This window comes from Ananas comosus, linkage group 9 (assembly GCF_001540865.1).
Source record: "Ananas comosus cultivar F153 linkage group 9, ASM154086v1, whole genome shotgun sequence".
Taxonomy (NCBI): domain Eukaryota; kingdom Viridiplantae; phylum Streptophyta; class Magnoliopsida; order Poales; family Bromeliaceae; genus Ananas; species Ananas comosus.
This window is the reverse complement of record NC_033629.1, coordinates 10,398,440-10,419,505: the sequence shown is the minus strand read 5'-3', so window position 1 is coordinate 10,419,505 and position 21,066 is coordinate 10,398,440. Positions and strand designations below refer to the sequence as shown.

The window sequence follows — 21,066 nt, the reverse complement described above, 5'->3', positions numbered from 1 at the left end:
ATAATTTATTATTTAAAATATCATAACATACAATAAAAATATTTAAAGTCTTAAAACAAAAATATTTTATAATATAAAAGATACGCAATAAAAAATTAGGATTAAGATTTAAGGATGGATAAATAAAAAAATATATATTAATTAAGAAAATATATTTTGTAATTACAAAATATATGTGCTGGTACCCATGGATATCCGCTGGTTATTAAAAATGTCCACAGCTTAATGGGTACTCATCCGTTTTATCCGTAATTTTTTGGGCTAGAAAAGTTGGTACTCGTACCCACAAATTTGCCGATAACCCGCAGGCACCCGCAGGTTTGGGTCGAGATTGTCATGTCTACTTAGGATCCACCCGATCTGCAACTCTAGTCATGAACTTGATGCGTCATTTGATTTCGAGTTACAAGCAAAGATTCTAACTAATTTTATTAATTCATTTTAAATATTTAAAAATCTAAAAAGTTCTTTCAAATTCTTAAATGTGTGATGCAAAATTTACACCGCACTTTTAGGTGTACAAGTAGGGGTGGAACTGGGCCCGGGCCTAAACAAGGCCCGGCCTGATGGGCCATATTTGGGCCGGGCTTTGTGTATTAAAAAAGATAACTTTGGACTCGGGCCGGGCTTNAAATTTAGGCCTGAAAAATTTTTGGGCCTATTTGGGCATATCCAAGCCCGGCCCGAGCCCGACCCAAAAGCCCGATATACTAATTATCAAAATAAAATATTTAAGAAATAAATTATATAGTATATCGTATATTGTATATATTGTTATTAATGATATATGTTTATATATATATATATATATATATATATATATATATATATATATATATATATATATATATATATATGAGGATATATTATATATTAACAAAATATTTAGTACCATATTAGGATATATTTGATATTATATATTAATTTCTTTGATGCGATCAAACTAAAAATAAGTATTTTATTTTAATTTTATACAAATAAAAGTATTTATGTATTATATGATAAATGCATAAAATGAGCCTTCACAAAACCCGACGGGTATTGGGTATTGGGCTTGGGCTTGGGCAAGGCCTTAATTTTTTTTACAAAGGTGAAAGCCCGACCCGAAGCCCAATATTTTCTTTTGGGCTGGGCTTGGGCATAGTATTACCCGACCCAAACCCGACCTAGTTCTGGCCCAGTTCCACCCCTATTCAGTGCGAGTTAGCATCCTCGCTGCTAGAAATTAATCCATACAAGTAACATTGGCTCTTCACATATATGCATAGTGAGGAAAGAAAATTATATCAAAGAAATATTCTGAACAAGATATTCATACATCCAATTAGAGCCTCTGTGTGAGAGAAAAAGCCAGACGGCAAGACACGATAATAGAAATTTTATAATACATCTAATTGCTAGTAGCAAAAAATGACATCATTTTACAAGACATCATTTTACAAGAAACTTTTAGAGTTATATATGGAGTAATGATCACTGCACACGCCAAACCACTCAAAGCAGCTTCTTTACACAAGAAGTGCCCCAAGATCCCGTAGAATGGAGACAAAGCATTGTAAAGCATAATGCCACCAAAAAGCAGCAGGGTAAACTTTAGCCGGAGAAATGAGGCGATTTATATTTCGCACGGTTAAGGACACAAAACTCAAAGATCCTGCTTCAGTGTAATGTCGACAATACCGACAACAGACTTCGGCTGGTAATGTTCATCTGTGTCTACTTCTTCAATCTCCTGAAATGATTTAGACAGCACTCATAGGTTTAGTCAATGCAAGTACGGAATGATCTTAATAGAAAAGTATAATGAACAAAAAAAAATTATGATACTTAATTCAATCAAAAGAAAAAAAAAGGGTTATTCTTAAATTTAATATAGAGATGACAACTTCAAGATGTTACATCCATGAGATACCACTGCACAAACTACCGACTTACACGTCCTTGTAAATCCTGGAATTAAATCTGAATTTTCATTTTTGCTCTTTATAAACTTAATTTCGTACATCTATTATCTTGTACCTAAATGGTCCTCTTATAAAAACTTATGATACAAAACCAACATATGGACAGGCCCTAAACCCTAAACACCTGCACACACCCACCCCCAACCCCTAACCCCCCAAGAATCAAAGAAACATATATGTATGTAAAAGGCCAAAAAGAAATGTTGTCCATTGGGAATGAAGGAAATATCATATTGAGCGACAATAGTGCTGCAACAATGCATACAGAAGGTATCTCACTTTTCTCTTCCCTTTTATCGGAGAAACTATAGCCAATGCATCCGTACATCAGTGCATTGTCCCACCTGTCAGCTCTCCATCTCAGCTAATATACTGTCTGGAGAATCAGGGTCCTTTGTTTAAAATTGGATGGTTGGTTTCGAAAAAAGAGATTGAATGGAGGGCTGATGGGCGGACTGAATCAATTTTTCTAGCCAGCACAGAAAAGGAGAATAGAACAACAACAGAAATTTTCAATCAACTAAACAACATTCAGGACATAATAGCAAGCTAGTAGCCCCAACAGGATCAAGCAAATAAGGCTCAAGTTGGTCAACAATGGATCAGAAAAAATAATAAGTTTAAGCGAGCACTTGGATTTAGGAACTATTACCATCTTTTCATTCTCTGAAGAAATGATGAGAGTATTACAATGCTTGACAATTCTAGTTTACATTTTTAGAGAGAAGTATTGACAAGTGAAATTAAACAACTTATACAAGTAAAATGCCAAACTATCTTCCGAGAACTTAACCTGTTGAGATCCCCATTAACAGTTTGGTGCTAAATTACCCTACCAACAATATTACCAACAGATAAAATAATTTCCATCTAGTAGTTGAATCAACGACACACTTTATGACAAACGATCCTTGATTTCTTTGCCATAGATTTTTCATACTATTCCTTCTTCACAAAAAACTAATGGTGAAAACATGCAAATGATGATCGTCCAATGCAAGTTATAAGACTCGAAAGCTTGTCCTTCAAATTGGGAAAAGGCCTCATTGGGCCAACAAAGCCAACAAATTTTCTATTATGACAGGGAAGTTAGAGATTATGGTTTTAATGGAGAGCTGAGCATCTAACCCCCAAATGTACAAACTCTAACTTGAACCAACCCGTTTATGACTTGCCAAAGGAACTGCCGCCTTTAATACTTTTAGAAGAACTTAATTTTTATGCATTACAAATTTCAGGGACTAGATGACTATAATAGAAATACGAGGATACAATTCAAATGGAGGTCAAAACACTTTAGGGACTAAATTTGTACTTCAATCCAAAAAAAACTTGTTAGAACTTCTTGAACAGCTTAGCTCTACAGGAAGAACGTTTCTAAAAAGCTCCAGATGAGTCAAGACTCGAGCAGACCAAGGCTAACAAAGACAGTATGATGCAAATTGAATTCTAGCTAATATACAACAAGAACTGATGACAGACACGTAATTCCAACAGGAAAAACAGAAATTCTATGTCAAAGCAGAAATTTGAAACCCCAAAGACTCTGCTCCACCTTATCCACATTGTACAAAGTGGAATTGCCCTGACTACAGAGCTTGATTTATTTTTGGACAATGAAATATAATGCAATATTCTCATACAATAGTAGACAGCAGGATGATCCAGGAATAAACAAATTCGATTTCCACTATATTATCCAACTTTCAAAAAATTGACCAAAGTGGGTTGGTTGATCTTGCCTGTCATCTACCTATCAATTATAAGCTAGAGGAAGCAGCATTGAAAAACTACAACAGTCGTGATTTTAAAGATAGTGTTTTCAACCTATGAGGTGGTTTATCATGTCTTAGAAAATTAGAATTAGGCCCCGTTTGGATACCCTTAAAAACGTAGCATAGTTAAACTATGTTACACTGGTAGGAAATTTATCCTATGAAGCGTTTGGGAGAAAAAAAATATAACGTAATTTTTGGAGTATAGTTAAACTATACTCCAAAAAATAGAGTAAAATTATAATCCACTCTAACCAAAGGAAAAAAATTCCACCATTCGTGGGCAAACAGTTTAAAAATTGAATCCGTGGAATTTTTTTAGAGTTACAGAATTCCCTATTTCATTTGGACTAAAACCACAGTTTATAAATCCCGTGGAGATTTTTTACTGTACATCCAAACAGGCCCTTAGTCAATACTAGCTCATTTTATGAGGATTCAAGCCTCCTAACAACCAATCAATAAGTTACCCTTAGTAAACAAGAGGACATATACAGGATATGCAATTCTAGCATAATAGCCCAAACAAAGTAATGAACTAGCATAGCATAATAGTGACAAGAAAGAAGAATGAGAGGTCTTTGGATTGTCAATAAAGTGTTGATTACTGAAAGCTTTGAGGGATTGACTTCTGCTCCCCACTGGAGAGTGACTAGAAAACATCTGAACACAGGTGCAAGTTTAATGGCATAACGCAAACCAGAATGATGGAATGAGGATTGTATTTGTAATTTTTGCTAGATTTTGAAAGTTCTGACTCACAAAAAAGAGTCATATTTGCATTTTTCTGGCGCTAGTAAATGAACTTTTCTCTTATCATTGTTGGTTAGCTTGCAATGCACTGCCGTGTGGATGCGGAATGACATTTCTTTTCAGAAAAAATGAGAAAAAAAATATTACTAAGTTTTGTTGCAAACCAAATCTTATAGATGTACAGATAGCAAATTATCCGCCTTTACAGTCCACCACATGTAACTTGTATGTTAAAAAACAAAGAAAGCCTATAATACCAAACGAGGCATATATGTTTTACCTATCATTCTTAATGCCTAAGGATTTGAAATGCATTCAGTCAGACGGTTGGAACTCGCAATTAATGCAAGACACAGGAACAAAGTTAAATATAATGCTTGTAGTTTCTACTAGTAGACATACGAGAGTGAGAAATTTGTTTAACTAGCACGATGCTGATCTAAACTGTAATTAGGACTACAGTTGAGACCATAGATAAATAGCCATGTCTGTCAAAAATGAAAACCAGACAACACCCACATTAACATTTTCTAAGTTGAAGTGTAGGGAATCTTAAACTAATTTTCTGTACCTACTTAAATGTGTAGAATGTTTGGCAACGGAAAGAATAACTAGTAATATTTTCTCATGTTCGCTAACAAAACCTTCTTTGTACAGAAGCAAATAGAAATGGATCATGCAATGTATATTGCAAAAAATTACCTGGACGATATCCTCCCCTTTTATAACCCGCCCAAACACAATAAGCTTGTCATTCAAGTCAGGAATTGGTGCAGTAGTAATAAAGAGATCAAATCCTTTACTGTCCCGACTAGCCTTCGTGGTTCCTAGCATGAAAGCCTCATGCTTTGGGCTGCAAACAGTATCGGAAAGTATCATAATCCCTTTCTTAAAAGGTATGAGAAAATGTGGTAGATTTTTTTTTTGCATATATACTCATGAATATGAGAAATTATGATAATACCCTAACAAAATTGGCATTTGCATAAATGCTCTAAAATCAATATTTGATTGATTAGATGCCCCTGGCAGGAACAGTCACACAAATAAGCAATAGTTCACTGCCCACGTTGAAGAGATATTTGCACAATTTCTTACATTTGCAGGGATATATATGTGAAAAACCAGACATAATAATATACGCTATTTGACTGTACATAACCTGACAGAGAGTTGACCATGCGCTTTTCCTTTTGATATCCAATCTTCCACAGCTTCGTGTTTCTGAGAATCACCTCCTTGAATTACAAAGTTTTTTATGACATGATGGAACAGCGAATTTTTGAAATGTCCTTTCTGGCTGAGTCGCACGTAGCACATATATCAGGTCAATGCTAAGAAAAGATGTAAGAAAGAAGAAAGTAGATAAACCAAAATATCATCCAGGTTGAGATAGAGTTTTTATTAATTGTTGACTCAAGTAGAAACCCAATTCTGAGCTATTAACCTAATATTAATTGTCCATGTTCATGCCACCTAATAAAGTGCGAAAATTGAATTCACTTGAATAGACAGAACAATATGAATCATGAATTCTTGCTACAAATTAGCATTTACTTATTTTATGCATGAAAATTGCAAGGGCAAGCCTGATAATTGAGGTCTCCTAAAGATGCTATGACAATATTATAATATGCCCATTTCTGTCACTGAAAATGATCATCGCCATTTATGAACTAATCTCATCTCTAGAATCTATTACCAGCAGTGAATGAAAGGCGCTCCTTAGAGGCGCGCCTAGGCGCACGGATCAGTGCCTAGGCAGCCCCTTTGCACGCAACATTGCCTAGACGCGCGCTTAGGTGCACCTTGGGCTTTTTAAACATTGATTACCAGCCTACTACTACTACAAAGCCAATTAGCAGGATTCACATTTTGAAAACTTTTTCGATAAAGTAAGCAATCATTACAAAAATTTTAGCTTATTGACAAGAATTTAAAAAGATGGTTATTTTTTTGCTCTATCTTCAACAATAAACAAAGCACTTGACAAATTTCACATAGGTCATGGCTCATTGTTTGACTTTTATTGACTAAGCCTTGAGATTTCTGGTGCTGCTTTTTTTAAGAAATATGGTGCAAAAGTTACAAAGAATCACATGAGTGAGAAAGTATATTGACATCAGCTAGAGACAAGGTAACCAAACACAACATGAAAATCCATAGACAAGGAAAAAAAAAAAAGCACGAACAATAAAGAACAAAACGCCCTTGATCTCGGATGCGAAAATGTAAGAAGACATAGCAAAGAAAGGTGAATAAAGACGGGCTGGCGTTTTGTGGACACATGAAAAAACTTAAAATAGGACCAGAAAGCTCTTAGAAGAAAGGAATAGCAAGTAAGGATTTATAGATCAATTCAAGACAACCTGGACGATGCTTGGTACATTATATGCTTATTATTAACGGTCTTTTCAGGGTAAGAATGTATGGAGACCACCTCTGCTTTAGGCCACTTTAAATCCGGCCCCAACATATATATATATATATATATATATAGAGAGAGAGAGAGAGAGAGAGAGAGAGAGAGAGCTAGGCTCCTATGCTTTCGAGAGTACGGGGGCCTCCGTACTTGTAAGTTGTTTTCGATGATGGGACGTCCGATTCGACGATCGGTTCCGTTAGACATGATCTACACAATTGGAACTATCTAGAAACCAAATTTCATAATTTTTTGACTTCGCTTGCCTAGTGAACGAGTAGCCTCAAAATAAACGGCTGAAAATAAAAATCTCATAAAAACAATGATAAAGGACTCAAATTTCAAATCGGAAGTATTGATCTTGCTATTGACGTTAAGTAGAATTTTCTATTAAATTTTCATGTAATTTGGATACTTCTACACCGTTGAACTTAAAAACATGCCGCATCGGCCGTTAAAATAGTCATTTTTGGGACCTTTTGATCGCTTAGTAAATGATGTCAAAAAATTATAAAATTTGGTTTCTAGATAGTTCCNTATTTGGAAACTAAATTTTATAATTTTTTGACATCATTTGGCTAGTGATTAAAATGTCTCAAAATTGACAATTTTAATGGTAGATGTGATGTGTTTGTGGATTTAACGGTGTAAAATAATCCAAATCTAATGAAATTTTTATAGAAAGTTCTTTTCCGCATCATTGAAAACAACTTAGTAGCACGAAGGCCTCCGTGCTACTGATAGTATACCAGCCTAGCTATATATATATATATATATATATATATATATATATATATATATACTTTTGGATTGACAGCTCTCATTTTTTCCCCTTATTTAATATTGAATTATTTAAAGCAGCAAAATGCACAATCAACAATTCCGTTAGCTGTTAGCCTGTTAGTACTAATTGTCAACAAAATCTACAATTCCGTTAACTCAAGAGGAGTGCAGCTACAAACTATGATGAGATCCCCAGATTAGCTGATGGGGAAGTGGCTTGGAGTTGAGAGAGCTCCCGTACATGTTAACATTTTTTCCAGTACTTCATCATTAAGCATTTATCCTTTCTGTCACTTTCATTTTTTATTTTACACGTATTCCCTACCCTTCTCCATTTATGCTATTGTCTAATTGGCTAGTCTTCTTCTGCCTTTCACCAGTTAAAGAGCTAGTAAGGGCTAACTTTGTAGTCTTGTACAATAATCAAGAGCATGATTTTAAGATTTTATGACATATAATACCGAATAATCAGTGGGATACCAAAGAAAGAAACAACAAGGTTCCGAAGATACCAAACAATCGGTGGGATACCAAAGATAGAAAAAAACAAAGGTTCCAAAGAAAAAACTGTAAATTCCTTGTTAGTTACAAATGCTCACCATAGCTCAACAAACTTGTCCATAACATCAGAAGAAGCATCCTTGAAAAGTTCTGTAGTTATTGAACCTTTGGTCGTGACCAAAACCTATAGCAAAATCACAAAAAGAATAATATTTATGGCCTACTTAACTCCAATTGCCTGTATAAATCCCAAAAACATAGTACCATAAGCATAAAAATAGTTGATTCCAATATTTGATTAAAAAAGACTAAATAAGCACATCTGATTAAACATGGAACTTAAATGCAATTTAATAAGCAAGTCAGTTCCAAAACCTGCTAACCGATCAACAACCAGATATCAATATTTAAAAACAGGGGCTTTGGCCTTTGTGCATTTAATTTTGTGATTAACATCTAAGCATACTAACTTAACAAGAAGTGCTGCATGAAACTTCTATTTTAGAATTATATCGGAAAAAAAGCATATCATATTATATCATACCGTAGAAGAAACTTATACTTAAACAGATGATTATGGATGGCAATTATGATGATAAGATGCATTTACACTATCTTACAAGTCAATGTTATTGATAGTTTTATTTTCTGAAATGATAACCAACATTATCACTTTGCTGGTTTGAGCATCTCAAAATTCCCTCTTTTCTTCATTTTCCTAATGTCTGGACATGGTGATTTAATCAGCATGTACAGTATCACGGTACATTGGAGGAAAAAAAAAAAGGATCAAGCTACCAAGTTCATCATACTTATTTGAAAATAGTAATTCATTACTGTACTTATGCTTGCGAAACAGCTGACTAATGCTTCTCAAACAGAGCACAAAACTATTCCAGAAGCCAAACCCAAAGGACACTTGATTGCCATCTCTTGTAATTCAACAGAATGATCTTAAACATACATCTGGTGGGAATTGTCGCCAACTATATCTCCAATAGATAAAAAAGAAAAATTATGTTCTTGCTAGAATTTTCTAATTTAGGATCATGACTCAAAGCCTTTTGATAAGTTGTCAAACTTTAAAATTGAGTAAATTAATAAGTTCAATAAGACAGCTATATATATAATAAACAGCCCAGATTGTACTTTGAATAAATCAAATTTTCAACTAAATAGATAATCTACATAGAACAACAACTTACAGCATAGCTAGGTATATTGAACTTCCTTGATTCTCCAGATGACTCTGAATGCTTCATACAAGAAAACAGAACAAAAAAAGTATGTAAGTATTAACATAATCAGATTGATATCACCTCATACTTAAATAAATAAAGGATAAATTGCACATTTGGTCCTCAAACTATGAGAGGGGAAACACTTTGGTCATCAAACTTTAATTTGTTACATTTCTAGCTCGAACTTTTACAATAATGTTACAATCAAGTCCTATAACCAAATTTAGTTGACTAGTATTGCAAATGTGGAAATGACTTAGCAGCGTTGGATTGATGATGCGCTAATAATTAAGATGCCACATAACTTTTATGTCAGCAATGCGTTAAATATTTAGTGAACTAAATTAGATTGTGGTACTTGATTTCTACAATTCTGAAAGTTTGCGCCAAAAATTGTAATAAATTAAGTTTGAGGACCAACGGGTAACCTGCCTCATAGTTTTGAGGACCGAACTAGCAATTTACCCTAAAATAAAGGTACATGAAGGGAAAAATAGAAACATGTTCAGCATCAAGTTATATCTACTAGGAATTACTTGTTGATGCATTTAGCTGCCATTGAAAAAAAAAAAAAGAGTGAAACCAAACCAAACCAACAATTTTGGTTTGGTTTGGTTTCATTTTGGCTGTAAATGGTTTGGTTTTGGTTTGTTTGGTATTGGGTTAAAATATTGAAAACCCAAACCAAACCCAAAAAACCTGAACTGTATATTTTTTTTACGCATACATGTATGTATCTATATATTTGTATAAGTATGTTTGTATAAGTATATCTAATAGTTATGCATATGGATATATCAATATTTGACTCAAAGTTATCACTCAATACACCAAGTCAATCCCAAAAATCAACTTCATAAATAAAAAATTAAACAAATTGACAAATAAACTATTCAAAAAGTCTATAAAATTCCAACCGTTCAAACCGACAAGTAAAACCCAAACCAAACCGAAATTTTTGGTTTGGTTTGGATTTGTTTTGTTTTCGACACCACTGGTTTGGTATTAGTTTTGATTTTCTCAAACTGAATTAGATTGGTTCGATTTTAATTTATCTTGTAACCCAAACCAATCCGAACCATGCCCACCCCTAATTCTACATTTATGATTTACAAACCTATGTTATTGGGTAAGAACCAAAGAAAAGAGAGCATAGAAAAGATTTAGATTACTGTACCTCAGAATTAGGCAAAATGATCCCTTGTCCATTGCTTGACCTGCACTAGAGTTGATCATTGTGGATGGCCAAATTATATACTAATAAGATACTAAGTAGTGGGAAAACAATTACTACTATTGAAAAATATTATCAGTTTATCACGCAGATTCATGCTAGGTTAACTTAATCTTTTGAACTTCCAGTGTGAGTATACACTAATAAGGTACTGAATAGTTAAAAAAAAAAAACAAAAAAACAATTATGAGCTCGTAAATATTAACATACAGATTCAGGTCAGATTAAAATAATCTTTTATCCAGAATGAGATTATAAGATGGGTTACATTAAAACTATATAACACTTAGACCCTAAATAACTACATGTTAATCAAGAAATGCTTACCTATGATGCCAATGTCTGTAAGTGGCATACAAAGACAAAACAATTAAGATAATGATAAGGTTCCAAGTGATGATAGTCATAAGACCAATTCGACTTGGACCCTTCTTCTTTTTGCTCTGGATTAACAAAGCCTGAGGTTTGATCTTCGCCATTAGATGCTCCGGCTAAAAGAGAATCTTCAAACCTTCCTGTCCAACAGCAAGAAAAATCAAGGAGCGAGTAAAAACTATGTTAAAAGATAGACATAAAAGTCTCACACATTGAAACAAGCACAAAATTGTAACTAATACGGCTAATACGGCATCCTAAAGAGCTGGTAAATACCAAATTTCAGGAAAAGCGAGGGTTGATATATAACAAATTTGGTAAATTCGGTGGTGTTTCCAGCTAACTGAACCAAGTTTTGTTGCAGTGAACACTAAAGCCGTCCAAATCCAGGAGAGGAAGGCAGAAAAACAAAGGCTGAAGGATCAACAATTCAGCATCCAAATCAGAAAAAGGTTTTGACAATTTGAGAAAATTTTCCGAAATCAAACTGATGAATCATCCGATGTGGCATGATGCTAGAAAAATTGGTACACATAAAATGTTTCCTAATAGATTATAGTTTTATCTAAAATAGCAGATCCATATCTATATATCATCTTAAGCAATTTACATATATCAAACCATTTTTGTTTGTTTGACTTGGTACAACTATTCAATTCTTCCTCATAGTCACAATATTCTCCATTTATTTTAGAAACTCATGAGTAGTTCACGTATTTTTTATTGTTCAAATATTTTGCCAAATCTTTCACTAACCTGCAGAGATTGACCAAACGGTCATAAACTACGAATAATCGATGAATATATTAATTATGTTTTCTATGTTTTCTAACTTTTTGACCGCACAAAAATTTTCTACTTGTTTTATTATTTCAAGAAAGTTACTGCCAAAATTTTCTATATTCTCCTATTACCACCAAATCTTATTAAAACTTGTGATAAATTTTGTTACAAATGGCCATTAAAAAAAAAAAATCGGTATATGACAAAAAAACAGCAAATACACAAGAAAGGGAAAATCGTAGACATTTTCACTTGGTAAATTAAAGGAAGGAAGCCGCTACTATCAAATCTAAGAACCAAGCAATTTAGCAAACAAAAAGTGATTTCAAGTTCATATTTTGCATGCAATTCGACAAGATCTTAGGGTTACGAGATGTAAACCTATTACCCATTCAGTGATTACAGCGAAGAACCAAACAATTAAGAATACAAAAAAAAAACAAGGGGGCGGAAAAAAAACTTCAAATTCATGTTAGTCAATAAATAATAATATTAGGACAGATCTTAGGGCTAAAAGGATCAAACCAACCACGAATCGAGTCGTTAGGGCGAAGAATCAGCGAACTAAGCAAACAAAAAGCAACTTCAAAAAAGAAAAAGGATTAGGGCTTAGAAAATCAAACCAACAACGAATTGAGCGGCTACGGGGTAATCGGCACCTCCGAGTTCGCGATTCGGGATCTTCCGAACGAATAAGTGGAAAGAGGGAGAGAGAATTAGGGTTTCGGCGATGAGATGAGGGCGTNAAATTCGCGAATAATTCGCGAATTAACTAACTATGGTGTTAGCGCGATGAAGTGCGAAGAACGAAGAACCCTTGTTTCTTCGATTCGAACCGGCGAATCGGATCGAGTTACAGATAAAAATTAAAAAATTAAATATTTTATAATATATAAAACATTTTTGCATTAAAAATAGGATTAATTGCATACACGTTCCTGTAAACATGATGAATTACAGATATATCTATGCAAAGCTCAGCTTTTATAAGTTATTCCTGTAAAAATCCTAATGTATTCGGATATGTCCCTTTGGTTAGGATCCGTTAGATTATTGTTAATTTTTTAACAGTAAAGTTGTGGACCGGGCTGGGCCGAGTTTTTGCAGCCTGTAAGACCTTGATGTCTTGATCTCGGAGGACCCAGCCGTTGGGTTCCTTTTTTTTTTTTTTAATACTTTTTTATTTTTATTTTTTTTCAAAAAATGGTAAAAAAAATTTAAAATCTTTTTAAATCAAAATGACCACAATGCCCTAACTAACATTTAAAATTTAACCATTAAAGAGGGCATTTTGGTCAAAAATTAATTTTTTTTATATTATTTTAAAAATTAAATTTTTTTACATCTATAAATTTTTTTAGAATATCAATCTCACTTCAAATAATAAACGATTTATTGAAAAAAGTAAATATATTTATTAAACGTTAGTATTGGAAATCAAAACAAATGTTTAAATTAAAACATTTATACTAAAAATCTATAAATTGGATAGTGAAAATTATTTATCTCTAGCTTTAATTTATATAATATTAATTAACAATATTAAAATTAATTTATCGTTAGTGTTTATTTTTTTAAAATTTATAAAAAATTTTAAAAAATTTAAAAAAAAATTGGTATATATTATGTAAATTAAAATTATATCAAAGTTTATATTTAAAAACTATTATCTTTTTTCTATAAAAATAATTTTTTAAAAAATTAAAAAAAAAGGCCAATTTGGACATTAAAAATCCACTATTTTGGGCTTTTGAAATCGGCCACCTTTTTCGTTTTTGCAGATTCGGACACTTTTCAGCAAATGATCAAAATTACCATTTTTTATTTTTTTTTCCCTTTCTCTTCTCTTCGTTTCCTCGTTCTTTATTTTTTCCGCAGCCGGGGAAGAGGGAGGCAGAAAACGGTCTAGTCTGCCTTCACCTCATTCTCTACCTCGCTCGCCCTGCCCTTCCCTGCCTCGTCCACGCCCCCACTTCTCGCCTCCAACCCCGCCAACGGCCCGCCCACGACTTTTCTTTTTTTTTTTGTTTTTTTCTTTCTTTTCTTCTAGACTTCTCACCGTTCTTCGAAGACGAGTGCATCTCTCGTCCTTCTCGTCCTTCCCGCTCTCTCATCTCGTCCCTCCTCCCTCTTCTCTGCCGCTCCGACGACGATGCATTTTGAGCCGGCCGCCGACGTGACACGGTGGAGGTCACTGCGGCGTCAGGCTCGCGAGCGGGGATCCTATAGCGGGAACCGAGATGTCTCGCCAGCACCATGGCTGTTGGCAGAGAAGGTTGGACAAAAAAAATTATTTAGAAAGACATGAAAAAAATAAATAAAAATTTATATTAAAAGGGATGAACATCACATTGTATCGTTAATGCAAAAATATAAGTTGCATAATTTAGATGTAACTCCCAGCTTTAAGATTTAGAAAACTACACTGTTAAACGAAAATTACCTCTTTTGAGAAATATGTATACACTGTTCTTTCTTTATTACAACTCTTTCAATTTGTAAACTGTATCCATTAAATAAAAGTTTACATTTTAAACAAAAATTTGCAGCTGTTTTCTTTTGCTTGTTGCATTTTCCTATATTGTTTACTTATAAATTTTTTATCTTAAATGACGATAAAGATATGTTTTTCCTTTGTATGCACCATTTTGTGTTGTTAAAATAGAGCAGTAGAGTGAGAATAGTGAACAAGAGGTACAGCAGCAAAAATATGTTATATTTAATACTGTTTTTATTTGTATGCCCATTTCTGTGAAACAAGAAGGGAAATAGTGAAAGAGGCAAAACTCCGTAATAATTATATCTATGTTTTTCTCTTGGTTGCCTTGTTTTTCTTTGTTGCAGTTTCTGTTGTAAAAATAGAGAATATTAAGGGTAAACAATTCATAAGTGGAGAAGGCCCTTTTAAGAGATTTATATTTTCTCTCTTTGCCCATGTGTTGTAAAATAAGAGGAAAATGTGCAACAAAGAAACGTGCAAACAAGAGGAGAAGAATAATGATTAGGTAAGAAGGATACCAGTTTAAGGATAAGAAAAATAGTATAATTTTTCGTTTAAAGTAGTATAATTTTTATACTTAAACAATAGTTTATATCTTATAATAGTACGAAGAGTTTTTTTGGTGATAGATGTAATTCATCTTAATCTTCTTTTTATATAATTTTTATTCTTTATTTTTTTTCTTTTTTTCTATATTTTTTGATAATGTAACTTATCTGCAACAGCTCAGCGGTGACCGTCGCGGTGAGCGGCGCTATTAGGACCCCCGCTCCGTGAGGCTATGTATGCGCTCAGTCCTCTACAGGGTTCTGAGTCACGGCGCCGGCGAGTAAATCGTCGTAGGAAGTCTAGCAAGAAAGAGGTGGGAGAGAGAGAATGAGTAAGGGCGGGAAGGGCGAGAGGTCGTCGTCGGGAATGACGGTGGAAGAAGAGTGGAGAGAAAGAAGAAGAAAGTAAGGCTAAAAGAAAAAAAAGTGCGGCGCGTCCTTACGTGGTGAAGGCGAGTAGGTGGGGAGTGCATTGGACGCAGGGCAAGCTGATGGCAGAGAGCATGAGGGTGAGAAGGTCGGACGGAACGTTTCGTGTTCCCCGATGCCTGCCGCATTACCGGCGGAAAAAAAAAGAAACCGAGAGAAACGAAAAGAAGAGAGGGAAAGATGAAAAGATGAAAAAAAAAAGGCGGAAGGGCAAAGGGCGAGGTGCTAGGATGGAGGTGAATGCTGCGCAGAGGCGACAGTAGTTGTCTTGTTTCCGCCTGGTATCAGAGCAATTAAGAAAAGTAAAAGGATGTGAGCCCAGTACGCTTTAGAGAAGAAGTAAGATCCGGACCGAGTAGAGAGCATAACCGATAGAGCGAGAAGGTGGAACAGAAATAAATATGTGTAAAATAGAAGTACGTGAGTGAAATTCGTGACCGTCCATGTGATATATTCTGGTGATAAGAGAAGATAGAGAGAATCGATTAGCGGATCGAGTATAGATCTCTAGTCGATAGTAGTCTTAAGATTTTCGAAATGCTGCGAGGCGGGTAGTTTCTAAGCTCGGAGAGTGTTTGCAAAAGTTCGAAAATAAGTGGACTCTTTTAGCCTCGACGATCACTCTCGACGGCCACAAGAATATAAGAAATAAAAAAAGTGAAATGCATTAAGTAAAAGAAAAAAATTTTCGGCTCGCTTTATGTGTGTGGAAAGAGAGCGGGGGCATTCCTCTAAAATAACAGCGCTGGCACAGTTGGGTCCCGGACGTTGCGCGTATAATCGTATATACGTGTAGGTGGAGCGGTGAGTGCCCGGGCAGTTAAAGGATAGTTCCGTTGGTCCAAGGTAATTGTAGCTAACCCGGTTGTTGCGATTGCCAGGGAGTTAATGTGCCCCAAGACGCTACCGGTAACGTTTATAGGCTGTTTTCCGTCCGACTTTTTCACGCGACCTCGTTTCACTTCATCTACTCGTACGCGTAGAATGATATCTTTCTACACTGTCACACTTGCACCACATAATCAATAACAAGCCAATCACATTCCTTCTTTTCAAACAAAAGTACAATAAAAATATTTTTTTACAATCATGATGGGACATATTCTTAAAAGAATTAATTTAATTTGCTTGTTACGCGGTGTCACTAATATACCCGTTGCATTCTAGAATTTTTCCGTAGAATGATACCTTTCTCTAAAAAAAAAAAAAAAGAAAAAAGAAAAAAAGAAAAAACAATTTAAAACTGGAAAAGCAAGGAAAAGATCCTCCGCCCACCTCTGTAGAAGTGAGAAGAGGAGAGAGAGGAGAGAGAAGAGAAACGAAGTGGATCGAGAGAGAGAGAGAGAGAGAGAGAGAGAGAGAGAGAGAGTAGAAGGAAGAGATGGGGATGGAGATGGAGATGGAGATATTGGGGATGAACTTCACGTGCGTGGTGGGGGCGGTGTCGGCGGGGCAGATCCCGGCGAGGGATTGCGTGCTCCCCCTCGTCTCCAAGCTCCTCGGCTACTGCATCGTCGCCGCATCCACCACCGTCAAGCTCCCCCAGGTCCCCCCTTTCTTCTTTTTTTTTCTTTTTTATCACTCTTCATTTCCTTTCCCTTCTCTTTACCATCCTAGGGTTTGATTTCGCCCTCCTCTTTGGTGAACCACAAAATTTCTGGATCCTTTTTCCTGGATCTTGATTGCTTAGACCTTGTTTGGTGTCGCTGCAATTTTTTTTTTTTTTTGAAATATAATTTCTACGTGATTTTTGTAATGTAGGAGGGTATTTAGATTACTTGCAATCCACGCACCAAGATGTTTTTCCAAAGCTGGGAAGCAATTTTTTTTTTTTTTATTGCGTGCTAACCAAAAATTGCAGCAGTAGGAAATGGAGATTTTGGGCGACTAATCCTATAAATTTGACATTCAAATTTTTTTATTTGTAAAATTATACTTAAACAGCAAAAGATTTATCGTTTTTAGACAGCTGCACCGATTTGACCGAACTTATATATTTTCTACGTCAAAACTCTGAAGGATGTATAATATTAAACGCTAAAAATAATTTTATCTATTTGAGAAAGCAGTAAATAATTTACTGTATTTAAAACTATTTACATAATTATAATATTTGTTAAGTTTATTAATAAAAAAAATCCCTAGAAAAGTCCTTCCGCCGTTGTCGGATCGTTAAGAATTAGTGCTTAAGAAAGTGAAAAAAGGGAAATGATGCTGAACGAGGCCTTAGTATATATGATTTGAGTAGCTACAAACAGTTTTCCACGAAGGAAAAATTCGAACATCTAGCCAATGTTCAAACTCCTAGCCGCAATCAGAAAAGGAAATGCTCATAGCATATAATTTATCGCTAGATAACTTGTTATGACATCCAAACAGGCCTTAATTACCGGCGGTTTCATTTTTATACATATGAAATTTTGAATATCTATGTCTAGGATGGCAATGCCAGGCGCAACATGATAACATGATGCGAACACTGTTGAACGTCACATGAAGTTGCTGGGACAAACCAAAAACTGTGATGATACAAACCTGTCTAACCTGAAAATGGCACAACATGATACGGTGCAACACAAATCAGAGACAAGTTGAACTTTTTGAACACCTAAGGTTTAACTAAGGATATCGAGACAATCACGCAACTAATTCAATTCTTGGACATAAACATGGCTCACAGACATGACTCATGACCCCAAATTGCCACCCTCAGTTGAGACATCATAAATCGAAAATAACTTTTATCTTGAAAAATATGACAATTAGGTTTTTTGAGCCTTAATAGTTACCTACATTTATACACATGTAAATTTTGAAAGTACATATATTCCCTTCACCTAATGCCGACAGGGCTGTATGTGTACTAAGATTGATTTTCTGAATATTTAGTATTTACACTCTGAAAATGCAAGGTCGAGGCTTTCTTTTGGTAGTCTTTTCTCTTCATCATTAATTTAAACATGTTCTTTTTCTGAAGGTAATTAATTTTGCAGATGACATGCTTCATTTTTGGCATTTTCTATTATGAAGCAACTATCTATTTCTCTTGCTATTCCACTCAGTTATCTCCTCTTACTGCAGATAATGAAAATTTTGAAGCACAGTAGTGTCAGGGGACTTAGTGTTGCAGCCTTTGAGCTTGAAGTTGTCGGCTATACAATTGCTTTGGCGTATTGTGTTCACAAAGGGCTACCATTTTCAGCTTATGGTGAACTTGCATTTCTCTTAATTCAAGGTATGTATTGGTTGAATATTTCCATAACATTGGTGTTTGGGAATACACATACATTGTGCTATTTGACAATTCACTAACCTTTAGTTGTACTAATGTTTTCTATTAATGGACTCTAACAAGTTTTTGGTTGTCTTTTACAGCAATAATATTAGTTGCAATCATTTACTACTACTCCCAGCCTGTTGGAACCACAACATGGATTAGGGCTTTGCTGTATCCTTTATAATTGATAATTATGATCTTAATCCTGACAACGTATTATAAGGATTTTTAGTGCTTGTTTGGTTTGGCTTTTGAAATAGCTTTGCTACTTTAGAAAGCAGAAGGTTCTCGAACCCATGCATTTGGCTCACAAACTGTCTGGGGTTGTGCTACAGTATGAAGAAAAATGGGATTTTGTGCTTCAAAACAAAAGCTGCAATTTTAAGGCTTCTTTTTCTGCTTCAGAAAGAAGCAGTTGAGGAGTTATATTTTTAGAAAGAAAATCACTTTATTGGAAGCTTCAAATTCGCCCTAATTGGTCCTAAGGCTTGCAGTTTTTTATTATGATAAACTTTTTTGCTTTCCTTAAATAACGGTATGTTAGATATTGTGCTGTAGCACCAACCATCTTAGGTGGCCAAATTGATCCATTTCTTTTTGAAGCCCTATATGTAAGTCTTTGCACATATTCATGTATTACATGTTTGATTTGCAATCACATTTTTTGTTGTATTTTGTATGCATTTCCTTTAATGTTTTTTTTTCTCATCATATTCTTGGTTATTTACTGAAGTATTCTATGTCACAGGCTTCTCAACATGCTATCTTTTTCTGCGCTAGAGTTCCACAAATTTGGAAGAACTACACCGTAAGTTTAAGGTTTTTTGTAGCTCGAATGTAAACTTTCGACGATCCTTTTTCGTAATTCCTGCTTCAATTGTCTTTTTGTAAGAAAAAAAAAATGAATGAAAATTTTCAAATTTTTACCAGGCGTTTAGTAAGTTGCATATTGGTTATAGGTCTTTCTTAGAAATAAAGAAATAATTTAAAAATTAGTAACATTGGCTAGGTCGTCACATACCTAACGAAATTTGGTGGTAGGGTGCATTTCTGTGCATCATCTTAGATATGTCCTTCAAAAGTTTGAATTAGAACTGATGCCCCTGTAAGATGAGGTCTTCCATAAATGCCCTTTTCGGAGGACATATAGGATAATTGAAAGGAAATTTTTAGGGTCTTTTATGGCTTTTGTAAGGGTGCTTTTGAGTATGTCAATACACACAAAACCATGTGCGCTCACACACACAACCACAAGGGTTTTTATGATGTTATTACTTTTTGGACAGCTTTTATGAAATTACAGGTCTTTGGTGTAGTACGTATGTAATTTTACCTTTTCCAAAACTAAACTGTAAGCTAATTATATCTTTAGTTAAATTTCTTCAGAATATCACTGCCCTAATTTTGTATTTTCATTCAGTTGTCTAAGCAGATGGCTGTTCTTTTAGTCCGTGTCATTACTATCTGTACTGAGTTTGGGTTCATCCTTGGGTTCTGAATTGCACATGTGGGCTGTACCTTTCCTTTCTCATGGATACACAAATATGATGTATAAAATATTGTTGTCCTCTTTCCAAATTCGTGATCTGTGCATTATTTATGTCACTTTGAAGGAAGTCTTATGTTCTTAAACCTTATTGGATCTTGTTCATATGACTTCAATTTTGTTTGATACAATCTTTAAGGAGGCATTTGTTACGTTGTGCAGAATAAGAGCACTGGGGAGCTCAGTTTCTTGACTTGTTTCATGAACTTTGCTGGATCCATTGGTGAGTCTAGAGCTTGATTTTCCTAAAGTTTTCATTATTTCTAACCTGCTTATAAAGAGTTCTAAACCCTTGTTCTGTTAAACCCTGAGACAGTGAATCCAAGTTGGCTTGGACGGTTGATTTTCTTTTTGATTGTTATAATGCAATGCTAAATGGCTGACTTAATACTTCAATTTTTTCTCTATGCAGTGAGAGTATTCACGAGTATTCAGGAGAAGGCTCCAGTAAGTGGTATCCTTCAAATTTGTTCTGCTATTTAATAGTTTTGCTTCATTAGAAAGGCTTTAATTCATACAATGCTCATATGCATTACATTTTCGGTAGTGGGATAGCTTTTACTGGAACTTTAAAATGCTACGTCGGTAATGATCCGCTCCTATGATAGTGTCCATAGTCGTTTTTTCGGTAGCGGTAAACATTTCAGTATTTGCACTTAGGGCACTTTCGGTTGAGGTACAGGGAAGTTGCCAAATAATAAGGAAATTTTTAATTTCAAGTAAGGAAAATTGCTGTAGGATGCTTAATTTCCAGTCTCATTGTTATTACTTAACCGTATGCAATTTTAAGATTTCCTATATATATATATATATATGTAGGCTGGTATACTATCGGTAGCACAGAGGCCTCTGTGCTACCAAGTTGTTTTCAATAATGCGGCTTCCAAATCGACGATCGGTTCCTTTAGACTTGATCTACACTATTAAAAGTATTT

At 34.7% G+C, this 21,066-nt stretch overlaps 2 protein-coding genes across 4 annotated transcripts in view; one reads left to right on the top strand and one right to left on the bottom strand.

Moving 5' to 3' along the window:
- LOC109715408 (peptidyl-prolyl cis-trans isomerase CYP21-4) lies at positions 1,260 to 12,581 on the bottom strand. 3 transcript variants are annotated; one of them, XR_002217597.1, is made up of 9 exons: positions 12,455 to 12,581; positions 11,001 to 11,188; positions 10,617 to 10,656; positions 9,404 to 9,454; positions 8,297 to 8,382; positions 5,655 to 5,792; positions 5,195 to 5,345; positions 2,244 to 2,433; positions 1,260 to 1,732 (listed from the first exon to the last, which is right to left on the bottom strand). XR_002217597.1 is itself a non-coding variant. In XM_020240386.1 (8 exons), exons 2-8 carry the CDS (start codon positions 11,150 to 11,152, stop codon positions 1,646 to 1,648), a joined length of 705 nt encoding a protein of 234 aa, XP_020095975.1. In that variant the 5' UTR covers positions 11,153 to 11,188; positions 12,455 to 12,581; the 3' UTR covers positions 1,260 to 1,645. The 3 variants fall into 3 exon arrangements, 2 of the variants coding, with proteins under 2 accessions (XP_020095975.1, XP_020095976.1); XM_020240386.1 differs by lacking the exon at positions 2,244 to 2,433; XM_020240387.1 differs by lacking the exon at positions 2,244 to 2,433 and having other exon boundaries at positions 12,459 to 12,575.
- Positions 16,561 to 21,066, top strand: part of LOC109715761 (mannose-P-dolichol utilization defect 1 protein homolog 2) — an 8,348-nt gene continuing 3,842 nt past the window's right edge. Inside the window, exons 1-7 of the mRNA XM_020240908.1 lie at positions 16,561 to 16,854; positions 18,390 to 18,543; positions 18,684 to 18,756; positions 19,130 to 19,196; positions 19,334 to 19,393; positions 20,294 to 20,354; positions 20,544 to 20,585. Of these exons, the coding sequence (XP_020096497.1) occupies positions 16,690 to 16,854; positions 18,390 to 18,543; positions 18,684 to 18,756; positions 19,130 to 19,196; positions 19,334 to 19,393; positions 20,294 to 20,354; positions 20,544 to 20,585 (622 nt within the window). The 5' untranslated portion in view covers positions 16,561 to 16,689. The remainder of the gene's footprint in view (positions 16,855 to 18,389; positions 18,544 to 18,683; positions 18,757 to 19,129; positions 19,197 to 19,333; positions 19,394 to 20,293; positions 20,355 to 20,543; positions 20,586 to 21,066) is intronic.

Coding starts and splice junctions, on each gene's coding strand:
- LOC109715408 (XM_020240386.1), bottom strand. CDS start 11,152: ATGGCGAAGATCAAACCTCAGGCTTTGTTAATCCAGAGCAAAAAGAAG. Junction 10,657..11,000: donor TACAGACATTGGCATCATAG/GTAAGCATTTCT, acceptor ACTCTAGTGCAG/GTCAAGCAATGGACAAGGGA. Junction 1,733..5,194: donor AAGGGGAGGATATCGTCCAG/GTAATTTTTTGC, acceptor AAATCATTTCAG/GAGATTGAAGAAGTAGACAC.